Source organism: Bactrocera tryoni, chromosome 5 (genome assembly GCF_016617805.1).
Source record: "Bactrocera tryoni isolate S06 chromosome 5, CSIRO_BtryS06_freeze2, whole genome shotgun sequence".
Classification (NCBI taxonomy): domain Eukaryota; kingdom Metazoa; phylum Arthropoda; class Insecta; order Diptera; family Tephritidae; genus Bactrocera; species Bactrocera tryoni.
In genome coordinates this window covers 60057338-60072141 of record NC_052503.1, presented here as the reverse complement: position 1 = coordinate 60072141, position 14804 = coordinate 60057338, and the positions used below count along the sequence as shown (strand labels likewise).

The following is a 14804-nucleotide window of genomic DNA, read 5'->3' as shown; positions in this document are numbered from 1 at the left end:
TTTGTTTTGTTTTACATCAATATTTGACATTTTTTAAAAAATATTTGAGTGTTATAACTAGCATGTAGGAAAAGTTCGTTGTGTATGCGGCAATTGTTGAGGAGGGGGAATCGGGGGGTAGGAGAAAAATTTGAAGGGTTTACGAGACAAAAGCGATCATTTTACTATGCAAGACACAACAATTATAAATACATTTCGATTCCCAAAATCGCTATGTAAAGTACTTATAGGTGAATTGGTGCCGCATGATGTGCAGAAGTCGAGTATATCTTTTGATCTGCGTTTCCTGGCGTGTTTGTATTTTTACGGGCTTTTCTCTTACCAAAAATGCGTTGGTAATAGTTATATGATCTCTATGAGCCAGCCCTCTGTGTCTAGAACTCTGCACTTTATTTCGAAATTAATTATGGATGCTTAGGGCAGTGAAATTTATTTCCCTTCAAGCGCGCAGGATGTTTCAGATACAAAGAAGGGGTAAGATAAATAAATAAAAATAAATACAAATATGTAAATAAATTTTCTCCTAAAGATTTTGCACAAAATTTGGGATCAAGGGCACAATCGGCGCAATCGATTGTACCCATATTGGGATTGTTTCACCCTCAAGCACAGACGCATACATATCTTTATTATCCATTTGTGTTTTTGTTTGTTTATTTTTATTAAAACAGCTGTTTGACAGCAAAAAGCTTTTTACCTCACGTGGTGACTTTTTTAAGCTTTTTTTTTATGAGGTTTGAGCAAGAATAACCTCACAAAATATGCCTCACAAGAAATCTCTCAAATTTTTCCTCTCAACTCAGTTGAGAGGTTTTTTCAGAATAGGGATGGAAAACATTGAAATATAATACAAAAACAGGCACGTACGTAAAGTTGAGGAAAAGGTGACATATATATTTTTTACCAATATAAAATTTTAAGATAAATAATAGCAAAACCGATTATTTCAGATCATATTGTGATAGAGAACGTATATCATTCAGAGAATGTAAAGATGTTTTATGTTCTCTGTATCATCTACTATATAGGGGCTGCCGGATGTACAACAAACACAGCTCTAGTTAGAGTACTGCCAGAGATTTATTCCTTGTACTGCCGTGTTTGGAAATATTGGGACATAAGTAACAAGTTATTAATTCTGATAATAAGTAATAAAGCGTTAAGTTATTAGAATTAGAAATAAAGATAAGTGTATGGCATATAAATTGGGACTTTATTTATCAACAAAGTGATCGAACTCAAGAGTAAGTTACAGAGTCGAGAATTTATCGAGAAATATGTTCCAACATGAATGATAATTTCCATTTAGTATAATACTAACCGTCAAATTTTTGTATTGCAAATATATTACAAATTATTTAAATTTTTATCTAAGAATGCTGCTAGGTCTTTTATATTTTATATTTTATCATCGACTGGCAACTACTTTCTAACAATCTGGCAATAGCAATCATCTCGTGGTTGTTCTTTTTGACAATTACGACCCTCCACCAGGCAGCTGTATGCCTTGTCGATTTGCTTATATATTTTTTCAAAATTATTGTTGATCTCGGCGAAAAATGCTGGAATTTGTGGAAATTAATTGCGATTTTGCATTTAGTCATAGAAATGTTGAACGCGTAGGCTTAGCATTTCTCAATTTAAATAGATACAACGCTATCACTGAAGAGGCGGCAGAGAGAAATGACGATGCGGTGGATAAGTTACCTGAAGAATTCGCGGTCGATGTGGACTACCTGAAATCACTAGATCCCAAAGAATGGAAAGATCATGATCACTATGCAATACTTGGATTAGGTAAATTAAGGTAATAAAACACGTTTTCAGTTAATAATTGTTCAAGTGTTCTAAAAGTGTGCACGTAATTGGTTACAGATTTAATGCTACAGACGACGATATACGGCGTGCTTACAGACGTATGGTGCTAATGCATCACCCAGACAAACGGAAAGCAAAAGGCGAAGAAGTAAACACTGATGAAGATTATTTTACTTGTATTACTAAAGCTTATGAAATACTTGGTAGGTGTATAATAAATTAGAATGAAGATTTTATGCTAAAGTATGTGCATTTATAAACAGGCACGTCGAAGACAAGACGCGCTTACGACTCTGTTGATCCCGAGTTTGATGACTCATTTCCGACTCAAGCAGAGATTGATAAAAACATTTATGAATGTTTTAATAAATGTTTTGACTTAAATGCGCGTTGGAGTGAAAAGAAAAGTGTGCCAAAATTCGGCGATGAAAATTCGAAACGTGAACACGTGGAAGAGTTCTATAGCTTTTGGTACGACTTTAAGTCTTGGCGGGAATTCAGTTATCTGGATGAAGAAGATAAAGAAAAAGGTCAAGATCGAGATGAAAGACGTTGGATTGAAAAGGAAAATAAAGCGCTACGTATAAAAAGAAAAAAGGAAGAAATGATGCGTATACGTGCATTAGTCGATTTAGCTTACAATAATGATAAACGTATACAAAAGTTTAAAAATGAGGAAAAAGAAAAAAAATTGGCCGCTAAACGAGCCAAAATGGACGCTGCACAGGCACAAAAGGCCGAACAAGAGCGTGCGCTACGGGAAGCGCAGTTGGCGAAGGAGCGTGCTGAAAAAGCTGAACAAAAACGAATCGAGCAAATACGCATCGAGAAGGAACAAATGAAGAAGGTTCTGAAAAAGGAACGAAAGACATTGCGCGACAAATTAAAAGAAGCCAAATACTATGGAAACAATGATAAAGAGACACTTAAAAACATGGAAGGTGTGGAAAAGATTTGTGAGATGTTCAATTTAACTGAATTGCAGGAACTTAACAAAGATATTGAAAAGAAGGGGCAAAATGCTTTTTTTGTTGCATTGAAAACGGTTGAAAAGAAAATAGCCGCCGAACTGGAAGAGCTCAATCAAACACAGCAAAAGAAAGTGACTAAGAATGAGAAAGAAGTGAAGAAGAATGATGTTTGGAACAATGAAAATATGCAACTACTGATAAAATCTGTCAATTTGTTTCCAGCTGGCACATCACAGCGTTGGGATGTGATCGCTGCTTTTATAAACCAACACTCCACCGCTGGTGTGACAGTGACCGCGCGTGATGTTCTCAATAAAGCAAAAGCTATGCAAAATAGTGACTTCTCAAAAAGTTCTCTTAAAACACAAGCAAATGATACTGCATTCGAAAATTTTAATAAATCCAAAAAGGATGTACAGACTTGCAATGATATCACAGTCAATCAACCAGTTGTGAATAATGTTAACAATGTAGAGGCCAATGTAAGTACAAATGGTAATAAAGAGCCGAGTGATAATGATAAAACTGCTAACAAGGTATCGAACAAGTCAACAGCCGCACCAAAAACGTGGACAAAAGAGGAGCAGGCGCTGCTAGAACAAGCCATTAAAACTTATCCAATCTCAACACCTGATCGCTGGGAGAGAATAGCTGAATGCATACCGAATAGAACCAAGAAAGATTGTTTACGTCGTGTCAAAGAACTAGTGGAGCTGGTGAATTCAAAGAAAGAGGCACAACAATCGGTCAAATGATTAAATCATATTCACATAATAATGATTATTTATTTGTCCCTTTAAATGGATTTTATGTAATATAATTCAAATAAAAACGTTAAATCATATATAGAGAAATAGTTATATGATTAATGCGCATTATACTTGTACTTTAAATAGCGACAATATAACACTAGTAAAATATGAAGTGTTAATGTCGCTTACAATAAAAGATAACTGCTTACTGACAGCCAATACAATTTTTAATTTACTAAATATGCATTATCTAAAACTTAGTGTACGCATGTATTATAAATGTGGAATGACAGAATTTAAAATTTTATTTACTAGTATGCGTTATATTGAATAAACTCTTTGCGGCGATAGGTAAATAAAAAAAAACAGTTTAAACAAGGAAAAGCGTTAATCTAAGTTATAATACTCCTCACAAATGCATTTTTTATAGAATAAATAAATTTAAAAGATCTTGAATTTGATCGGTCAGATGATTCGCCGATTAAAGCCATACCTTTGGCGAAAATCCATGCGAAATTTTGTGAAAATACCTTCGCAAATAAATAAAATATTCCATACAAGAACTTAAGTTTGAACGACCAGTTTTTATGGACGATTTGATTTTTTCGCAGAATATGGCGATGCTTTGAATAATAATCTGTGCTAAATTCCGTGAAGGAGACATTGTCAAATCAGAAAGTTCCTTACATTCGAACTTGACTTTGATCAATCAGTTTGTACGGCAGCTAAATGCTATAGTCGTTCCAACAAATGAGCAGCTTCTTGGAGGGAAAATGACGTGTGTAAAATTTCAAACCGATCATTTAAATCTTTACTTTATGGGATCTCCTGCATTTTTTCTGGGTGTAACCAATTTCGTGGCACACTTAATATACCCTGTTCAGGGCCTAAAAATTGAGAAATAATATACATTCTTTAACAAAAATTAAAGTAAGCTAAAAACTTTTTAAGTCATTCCGTTCTTGTGACAATATACAAACATACTTTTATATTTGAATTTTCATGCGCATATTAAATGTGCTATGTAAATGAACTTAAATTTGTTGCGAATTCAAACGACCACCGCTTAGCTTCAAATCAAATGCCTCTGGATTAGCTAAAGGATCTAATTCTGCGAAAAGATCCATCCAATTACTCGACTTCGCTGTTTTTGAGACAGAATCGTCGATTGTATTTTTATTCATTTTCAAATTGTGTTGCGTTAAATCCAAAATAGTTTTCTCGTTTGCCATTGATTTAACATTATTGTTGCTATGACCTATGGAATGACCAAGTGGCCAAAGGCCAGACCATATACTTTGTTGAGTAACTGCGTTATTGTGGTCAATAGTATCGATTGGTATTAAAAACTCATCATCAGCATTTGCTGTCAGTTCAATAAGCGTATTGTCGTTCGTTACAGCCGTGTCCAATATATCAGTGTTATTTGCTTGGGTTTGACTTTTACTATCCTTTTCATCGCTGTATTCACTCTGTAATAGAAATGGAAACGAATATAAGTGCAAACTTCTCAAAAATGTACATTTGAATATTTGTTTATACTTCAAAAAATAATGATTGATCTTTATCCAAGGCTACGATGTCATCAATCTTGTCCGCATCGACCCTGCCTTCGTTTTGTGTCAACTCCTTGAGCACACAAAAATCATATTTGGGTTTCTGTAGCAAAGACTTTGATATTGTCTCGAATGTGCTGGACGTCTTTTGTGCAAACTCCTTTAATTCGCTCATGTATGAAACCAATGCGTGTGAATACATATTACATCTAGCCGCAGCCAGCAAATCAATCTAGAAAAATATTTTGTAATAACAAATGCATGTTAACAAATACCATAAATTTATTTCATACTTACTTTTTGTATCGAATCCATCGAGAGACTATCGAAGTTACGCTTGGCTGTACGCACATGGGTCTGTGCTGTGCGAAACTTGTCTAGACCTTTACCGGTGTCTGGATCCAACTCCGTGCTGGCTGACTTCATCCACGAAAGTGCAGCACGATACTCGGTGCGCTCTTTTTCCATAATCTGGAGCGTCGCCTGCCGTGAAATTGCAAATAAAGGTATTACTCAAGTAATTTTATTGTATCCACTATTTTAATTCCTATCACACCTGGGTATCGCAAACAGCTCTACTGCGAAATACTTCCACTTCATGATGCAGCCTTAGCAATGGCACGCGAACACACATACGCTGTTGCCCACTGTATGAAACTGCTTTGCCCGTATTTGTTATGCTTTGGCCAGTGGTTTTGCTACGTTTCCCAGCTTCTTTAAGGAACCGGCCGAAAACACACTCCTCCTGCGACAGTATGCACAGTCTTTCTTGCAGCTGGTCAATGATTTTTCCCAATTCGAAGCTGGTGCTTGCTATTGACTTGTAAACCTCAATCTTTGCATCGAGATCAGCATCAGATGAGATAATGTGTGCATCTTCCTTGGTGCCAAGTTTACGCTGCACCGTTTTTTTTGTTATCCAGAATTGATGATGCAGCATAGCTGTTGGTTTTTAGCAAAAATATATATTTTCTTTGTCGATGTGAAAATTCGCTGATTGACTGTCATTGAATGAAGCTATTTCAACGGCGCCTGCGTATTAATCAATTAAAATAAAATCGCAAGTGATACCATATTTGCGAACAATTTTTTTTATTACTATTTTTTTAAATATCTGCTTTTATTTTGTTGCTTAATAATTTCGAACTGATAAAAAGATATTTCGCATATTAACGGAAATGAGCTTTCGAAACATTGTCAGTACTCTAAATGAACGTCTCGCAAAAGTATGCAATGAATATATGTTTCCGGGCAAAAACACCAACAGGTTTGCCGTATTGCATGGAAATGCGTAAACAATTGAACATAAATTCTAAAGTATTTTTTTATATTGGAATTAATGAAATTTTATTGAAAATGTTTTTGTCTTAATAATACCCACATTAATCACCTAATCCCCAGATGACCATTTTATAACAGATTACTTAGTTATTGAATTTGCAAACTCACACAACAAGTTATCCTAAACAAAATTAATAAATAAAACCTGCTCTTCAAGAGTTTTCTTCAAGAAAAGAGAATTTATGTTATTGTTTTTTATAAGGACAGAAAACATTGGCTCAATATTTTGGAGGAATGCAAAATACTATATTGTACGATGGTAATGAATGATAAAGTAATGCGATTTTGAAACTACCCATTCCAACGACAGTCTGGTCTACGTAACATTCTTCTAATTATTTCAGGAATGTATTCTAACTATATACATAACAACATGTTCGATTAAAATATTGCAAGATATTAAAAAGTTAAATTTCGAAATATAATTGTTATACTCTTGCTACCAGTTGCTAGAGAGTATTACAGTCTTGTTCACCTAACGGTTGTACGTATTCCCTTAAACTAAGGGAGATAGATAGGGTTATAAAGACAAAAATCATGAGAATGACGAGAAAAGTTGAATTCCGGATGACTGGGGGTCCGTTCGTCCGTGCAAGCTGCAACTTGAGTAAAAGTTGAGATATTTTGATGAAACTTGGTATGTGGGTTCCTTAGTACAAAAAAAATTATTCATTTGTAGATGCACCAAGCACTAAATTAAAATATAAAAATGTAATTTTGCATAGAAGATCGCAGTGGGAAGGGACACGTGGTCCCGCCATCTAATATGTTCAATGTATACGTATATCTCCTAAACCACTAAAGCTATAACAATCAAATTTGCTAACCTCGAACTCCTAACGACAGTGTGAAAATTGATGAAATCGGAAGATAACCCCGCTTGCCGATATAACGGTACTGTACAAAACTACTAAAAGCGCAATAAATCAATAATTAATTTCGCCAGAGACATTAAATTGGGCGAAGTCTGAATACAACCAAGCCTACTATCCATATAATAGAATTTAAAATTCCGTTTGATTTTTTCACTTTCCAGTACACAAATCAAAATGTAATTAATATGGCGGAACAAAATTTTGAAGTAATAATTCAAGAAGATTGCCACCTTTTGACTAAAAAAGGTCCAAATCAAACCAAAACAGTTCAAGACCCTTGATACCAAATATGTGGAACCTAGTATCTATAGTTGACTTTTAACAGAAAATATCATTCAATGTGTGAGATGTAGTACAATTGAAATTCTAACAGAAAACTATTATTTAGTATGTGGCATGATAACAGTTAATGGATAAAATCGGGTCGATACTATCCAACTCCCATAGACTACGTATAAGGATTTTCGTTTTTTTTTAATCATATGCTGAATTTGTCGGTCAATGTATTAGTTATATAGATTATTATATATTAGATTAGATTTAGATTGATAAATGAGGAATACACCGCGACCTTAGGTCTATTGTGCCCTCTCCTAAATCACAAGGGCTCACTTAGCCCCAGCATATTGATAAAGTCCAATATTCTGCCGGGTGCTAGTGAGGCATATATGTATGTACATAGAGCATATGTACATATAAATACATAGAGTATGTGTACATATACATACATAGAGTACATGTACATATGCATACATACATAGAGTATATGTTAATATACATACATACATAGAGTATATGTACATACATATAAGTACATAAAATTGCTTAGATTCCGTTCCTCTGGTTAACGTTTTACATCTTAAGGTATTTCCCTGGCTTTATTTCTTGCAAGTTGTAGGAGCATAAAATGTTCGGTTGCACCCGAACTTAGCCTTCCCTTACTTGTTTGAAAATGTTTTTATAACTAGACACTAATTTTAACGGAAAGTAATCATTGTGGGTTTTATTGTGTTATTTAATTTAATAATATTTTTATTTGATTTTTCACTTATTTTCGCCTGTCCCTATTGGCTATATAAATTTAACAGACCACATATGCATTTTATAAATATATAGAATATCAATAAATCATCAGAGAAGTACTCATAAAATAATTTACATAGTCACCATAGTCATTTGTTGCTTTTTATTAAAAAAGGATAATACATCTAGATAAAAAAAAACTCTATATACATTATATATTAACGCATCATGATAGATTTCGATTAACAATATGGTGTAACAAACTACTGATAACAAATTCACTAATCAAGTTCACATAAATATGTTTGTTTACTTTTTAAGAACATTAATAGGCCTAACAAAACATTCTAGTATATTGTGTAATTCCAGGACACATTTCCTCAATGATGTGCTGGCAGACATTTCGATATTTACGCTCAACTTAAATACCACATATTATACTTGTATCTAATGGGTATGCAATTATGTATATTATGTTAAGTGTATATGGTTGTATGTTTGAATGCTTGCATATTGGGTTATATTCAACATGTACATTGCGCAACAGTACAATGATATATTTATTATTTGTATGTGGGTGTGTATGGGTTTCTTATACCTCCTATTTTAATTGTTACGAGATGTTCGCCTTGTTTTCATTTTTTAGCATATATGTGTTTTTTTTTTTTTTTTGTTTAGCGCAATGTACAGTCGTATTCCCCAAAACGCATATTATGTTTATCGAAATGATTTAAATGCATTGCATTTTTATCCGTTGCTTGCGCGCTATTTAAAAATGAACGCTGATTCATGTTCATATTTAAATTCATGTTCATGTAGGGATTGAATTGCACATACGGCGATGAACTTTGGTTCGGTTGACTGTTATTCGAATATGAGATTTGCGATAGATTACTCATATAATTGCGATTATTATTAAGTGACCATTGATTGGTCGCATGCGTAGCAGCGACGGCTGCCGCAGCAGCAGCCTGCTTTTGTGTTTGCCAAAAATTATGCTCTATAAAGCGTTCGGGTTCCTTGAAGCTTGCATAACCGTTTATTTGGTCGCGCGTTGTTGCCACAGCTGCTGCCGCTGCGGCCGCTGTTGTTTGTTGCTGTAGACTGTGTTGATAACTGTTAATGCCACTGTTGTTACAACTACCACTACTGCTGCTGCCGATACCGCCGCCGCTGCCGCTAGCATCTATGGGGTTATGTGTTGTGTTGGTGGTCATGCATGTTCTAACATTATTCCTGATGTGGTTGTTATTGTTGCTGCTGCCACCGTTAGATTTCGCATTGCAACTGCTGCTGGTATTGCTGTTGCCGCTGTTATGATTATGATTGGTGTGGGCGCTTTGTGCTTTGACAGCAGCATAATGCACATTATTAGAGGTATTAAAGAACTCATTAAGTTCATTTTCATAACTGTTGGGTCCCTTGAGACCCCTTGAATGTCATTCACCCGTTGCCGTTACTGTGGTCCATTGCCAGGGACTGCTGTAGCCAGGTTTTACATTACTGAAATTATGTACATTATAAAACGTTTTAAAACTGTTCACAATTTATAGAACTGATTTATGTATTCCAAAAGTATACCTCAAAATTTCCATTTGCATCTTACCTTCCAAACAGTGGATGCCACAATGCCTGATTGGTCTCCACATTCATGTTGTCGGACACAATGTTTCGACTCGACGTTTGACTCTCTAAAGATGCTGTTGTTGCTGTAGTAACAGCAGGCGTAGATGCCACCGCCGCATCAGTATAGTTCATAACGCGTTTTCTCTGTTTAGCCAGCTCATGCGTGGCATTTAAACATGCACTCGAGACTTTATTCAGTTTTGCAGTTTTGAAAGGCATTACCTCCGCGGTCGCTGGCGCAACCGTGATTGTTGTATCCTTATTGATGATTGTGTTAATTTGGCTATTTGTAGTGTGTTCATGTGACGCATTGCGTATATGGTCTGTGGTAAGATTGACAACTGGAACCGCCGGCGACGACGGCACACTTTCCGGTTCTAATAAATTTGAAAGAGATTTGCACGTTAAACGTGGCTTATTATCAATTTCTTGTTTTTGCATATAGGTGTATTTATTATAATTTACACTATCAGGCATCGCGTTATCACAACTTAATGTCGCATTGTTGTTATTGTGCCTAAGTGACTTCTCGGCAACACCAGCGACTATGCCGCTAATGTCAGGAGTTGTATTTGCCGTCGTCGTCGTTGTGGTCGTGTTACTTTTGGCCTTCTTATCTTCAACGCCAAGCATCTGATCAACATTTATATTTCCTTCGTGCGCTGGACTCTTTCCAACAACACCTCTTTGCATTGGCGTTTGCATGGTTACGTCCTCAGATGTAGCCATAGGATTTATATTCAAAAAGTTAGCCATTTGATGTTGCAACATTTTCTGAAAGACCGTCGTCTCCATAGTGGGCTGGAATGCGCCGAGTGGCAGTGTAAAATTTGGCAACGCATTGTTAACAGGTGTCTCTGCAGCACTGATGTGCTTTAAGGCCGTCATCTGCTTCACGTAATTCTTGTACATTTCATCCAAATGTTGCAGGCCAAGATGGTGATTGTATAGTGGTGGCAGTATGCTCGCGTATTTGTTTTGTACGCCTAGAGGATTCTTTAATGTTTTTAGAAACTCCTGCGATAACTGCCCAAAATATGGCAACCACAACATTTGATTTAATACTGCCAGCGTTGCAGCATTAATATCGGAAGCCAAATTTGTCTCGACATGTGAACATTTGGGTGGCGGCACTGGTGGATTCAATGGCGCTTCTTTAACTTTTACACTTTTCGGTTCGATAAGCGGCTTGTTTTTATTTGTACAGGGCATAGTATTAATTTTCTTTGTGTTTTCAGGCTGCAACTCAAGTAGTGGATCTACCAGAGCACATTGATCTTTGTTTTTTTCCATTTCCATTTCATTTTTCAAAATAGCTTCTAATTGCGCCATCGAAATTACCAATATATTGGGATTTTGTATAATCTCGGGGTAAGCAAATGCCTCAGGTAGCCTTAATTCCGGTCTAGTCGTAATTAAAAGTGGAATTTCTCGTGCTGGTGAAGCTAATACTGCTCGCAACCTATCCTTTGGCACTAGTATTGGATCCGGTACTTTCCATTGTGTATTTCTAATGAGTAACTGTAACTGTGTGAGCGGATCTGGATCCTTATCGATCAATGTTGGTATTGGGGCGACCGTCTGAATGGCTTGAACCACTTGTACCGTATCATCAATAACATTATTTTTATTGAGTTTTTCGTTATTCCGCACACGTTTCTTCATTGGCTCTTCATCGCTATTATCATCAATAACAACTGTTTCAATATAATTTGTAGATGTAGCATAATCGTTACAATCGTTGCTTGTATTTATATCACTATGTGGTTTGCCAAGATTCATAGGCTCTGACTGTTGTTTTGCTACTGGTGTCGGTATCGCATTAAATGCGTTTAATTTAATAAATTGCTCCAATATTAAATTCTTGATTGCCTCTGAAGTTGTTTCTATAGTGGGTAGTTCGCCTTGCTGTGGTGACTTCACGACATCTGAACTCGACGTTACAGCACACTGACTGCGAGATTCGGATGGTGGGCATACCTCTTCTCGTTTTTTATAACTCAAGTCTTTTGGTGTCTCGTCCAGTACCACATCGTCATGCAGTTTGTCTTTAAGTGCTATTGGCGATGATAATGCCATTACATCCGTACTTTCAGTTTTTTTGCCATCATCACTCAAACTAACTTCCTCAACGCTGGAGTCTTTTTCATAAGTATCCATAAAATTATTTGACTGAAATAATTCACCATTGAGGCCCTCGATTTCACCAGCTTCATTGAAAGACAAACATTTTGGTGAGTCACGCACCGACTCATCAATTATATGTAATGGTATTGCCTCGGTTAGCAAATCTTTTTGTGGCATATCTTCACATTGCGAAGTGTTAAATGTTGTTGGTACATCAGCCTCCTTGAGTGTTTCAGTCGCCTGGATTAAATTGTTTTCACAGCTGCGTTTAACTATGGAATCAATAATATCAGCATCGCTGTTGGCATTATCGCTGCAATGCTGCATTAAATCAGCATCGTCTAGTAGATCTTTAAGGTTTTTGGTGTCGGCATCTAAATTTGTAGCATAATGTGCATTCAACGTATGTAACTTCTCCCCACTTTCCATATTATTATCGTTTTCTTCGCAGTCGGCCAAGTCCACTAATATATCTTTGGACAAAAAGTTCGTATTAAAAGTATTAACGTCGCAGTCTTTGGGCGCGACATCTATGCTCTCTCCCTCATTGTCACTTTCGCAAATTATTGTGGGCAAGAAAAGCCCAGTTATCGGACACAGCTGCAAATGCGTGGAATGATGTTGATATGTTTCAGTTTCTATAACTTTTTCATTTAAATCAGGCCGCACATTTACATCTGATAAACTTTCTGGTGTATTTTCTGCTTCAACTATTGGTTCTTTCAAGTCAATATGAGATTCTGCTTGTTCATCCACCTTGTTGATAATCATATTATCTTCTATTATACTATTATGGTTATTGACACACACTTCATTGAAGTCTGGTATTGTCTGCGAATTTAATTGTATCGACTGCTCAATTTGCACTGAACATTCTTCATTTTGACTAACTAAATGGGTGTCAAAATTATTATCGGCAATAATTTCTGGAATATCATCTTGATGTACTTCAGTTTTTGGAATATTAATTTTAGCTGATTTTCTTCCTCTTTTGCTATTCTTCTTGCTTTTTACTTTTTTATTCTTATGTTTCACCTTCGCACTACTCTCAATTTGAACCTCTTCTTTACTAATCACTGTATCTGAAATTACGCTTTTTATACAAGCCGGCATATTTTCTTCAATATTATCCGATATAAAGCTTTGCTTTTCATTGACATCTATTGGTATTTGCCTACTTATATTTGCGCAAATATTTTCATTGCATTTCTGGAATAAATTACTTTCATATAATTCACGTTTTACTTTTAAGAGCGGTGTTTGCAAGATTTTAACTATCTTTGACGTAGTTGGGTCAGTACGCGGTATTGACCGCCAACCGTTTGAAGTCTTTTTTATACGTATACGGTTTCTTTTGTCGTAATCCTCACAACGCACTTCAACGATACGTGTGTCATCTTGTTTAACCCATAAAAATATGGGATTGACGCGCGCTACAGGATCATCATTTTTGATTTCTTTAGTGGGTTCTGTTACTTTTTCTGTCACGACTAAAGGTTTACTTTCTTTTCGGCTATTCACCTTTGGTGTATTCTTTTTTTCTTTTGTTGCTACTGTTTTTGTTGCTGTTGTGGGCGCAGTTATGGTCGTACATTCATCGCTAAAATAACATTTTGGTTCATTCTTAATGTCACGCAATAGCCCTTTAGACGGACGACTTGGATCCTCAACCATCAAATGGCCGAATTTTGGTTTTTGCGCTGTTTTCTTTTTGTTAGCACCTCCACGTACCCGCCGGCAAGGTTGCTCTTCGAAAACCAAAAAGATATCTCGCGCCACTCTTCTCCTTTCCGATTTTCTGTGAAAAACATGTTGTTCACCTGGACTTTCCACCTCTGTCTTAATGGCATTCTTTCGTACTTTCGTTGCTACATTGACATTGGAACCATTGGTGTCCTTTGCGTGTGCGTTGTTTACCCTCGGCATTTTTTAGGGCACCAGCTAATTCGCTAACACCAACTTAAGGCGATTCTCATCTTTCGATTAACAACAAGAGTTTCCATAAATTCCAATAGTAGGTGATGTGTACCAATTTTAATTGCTGTATTCGCGTTGCCTTTATCGGTATTCCACTGTTTCCACCACTTTCAACCTCGGCAATATGGATTTTCATTTGTTCCTCTAATTTGTTTCGTAAGCAATTAACATTTTGTGTGAATACATAGTTCATTAAATTATAAGCAGTTAGTTTAATTACATTTACAGATTATCAAATTTTTACATTTTTGCTTGTTTTTACACTTTCGTTTTAAAATCGATGGAAAATTTTGTATATATCATAGTCACACCTGCAGGGTTAACATTTTCTGGCAATATTGGTGAAAAATGTAGTAGAAAAAGTACTTTTATGTAACAATGTTGTCAGATTCTAGCAATTTCCCGTGAGGAAAAGTTAAATAAAATGGATTCCAATTAGAATAAAATACACAAACAGTATTTTCAGCATAGAAAATTCGTTGTTTTCAATACCAATTTTTTAATCTTCCAACCACAACAAAAAATAGCGCATATTCAAAAGTTGTTAGAATATTTATATGTTAATAAGCTTATTTAAGCATGAACTTCTTAATTTTTATATACCTTTATGTTAATCCGTTTGAAAATAATCGATATTTTAAAGCTGACAACTTGTTGCAAATTGACAGTAATTTGTAGCGGTCCGTTTCGGTTACTTAGACTCGACAGTCAATAGACGTGAGACCCGAATTTTTATCC

The 14804-nt window shown here is 35.7% G+C and overlaps 3 protein-coding genes across 3 annotated transcripts; 1 reads left to right on the top strand and 2 right to left on the bottom strand.

The window, feature by feature from the left end:
• Positions 1–1472: 1472 nt before the first annotated feature.
• On the top strand, positions 1473–3760 carry LOC120778520 (dnaJ homolog subfamily C member 2). The gene is made up of 3 exons (XM_040110354.1): positions 1473–1807; positions 1876–2021; positions 2082–3760. The coding sequence occupies exons 1-3, from the start codon at positions 1560–1562 to the stop codon at positions 3542–3544; spliced, it is 1857 nt and encodes a 618-aa protein (XP_039966288.1). The 5' UTR covers positions 1473–1559; the 3' UTR covers positions 3545–3760.
• Positions 3761–4105: 345 nt separating this feature from the next.
• LOC120778521 (islet cell autoantigen 1) lies at positions 4106–6129 on the bottom strand. The gene is made up of 4 exons (XM_040110355.1): positions 5654–6129; positions 5395–5580; positions 5084–5329; positions 4106–5013 (listed from the first exon to the last, which is right to left on the bottom strand). Exons 1-4 carry the CDS (start codon positions 6035–6037, stop codon positions 4576–4578), a joined length of 1254 nt encoding a protein of 417 aa, XP_039966289.1. The 5' UTR covers positions 6038–6129; the 3' UTR covers positions 4106–4575.
• Positions 6130–9470: 3341 nt separating this feature from the next.
• LOC120778519 lies at positions 9471–14368 on the bottom strand. The gene is made up of 2 exons (XM_040110353.1): positions 9943–14368; positions 9471–9839 (listed from the first exon to the last, which is right to left on the bottom strand). The coding sequence occupies exons 1-2, from the start codon at positions 14013–14015 to the stop codon at positions 9776–9778; spliced, it is 4137 nt and encodes a 1378-aa protein (XP_039966287.1). The 5' UTR covers positions 14016–14368; the 3' UTR covers positions 9471–9775.
• Positions 14369–14804: the final 436 nt, after the last annotated feature.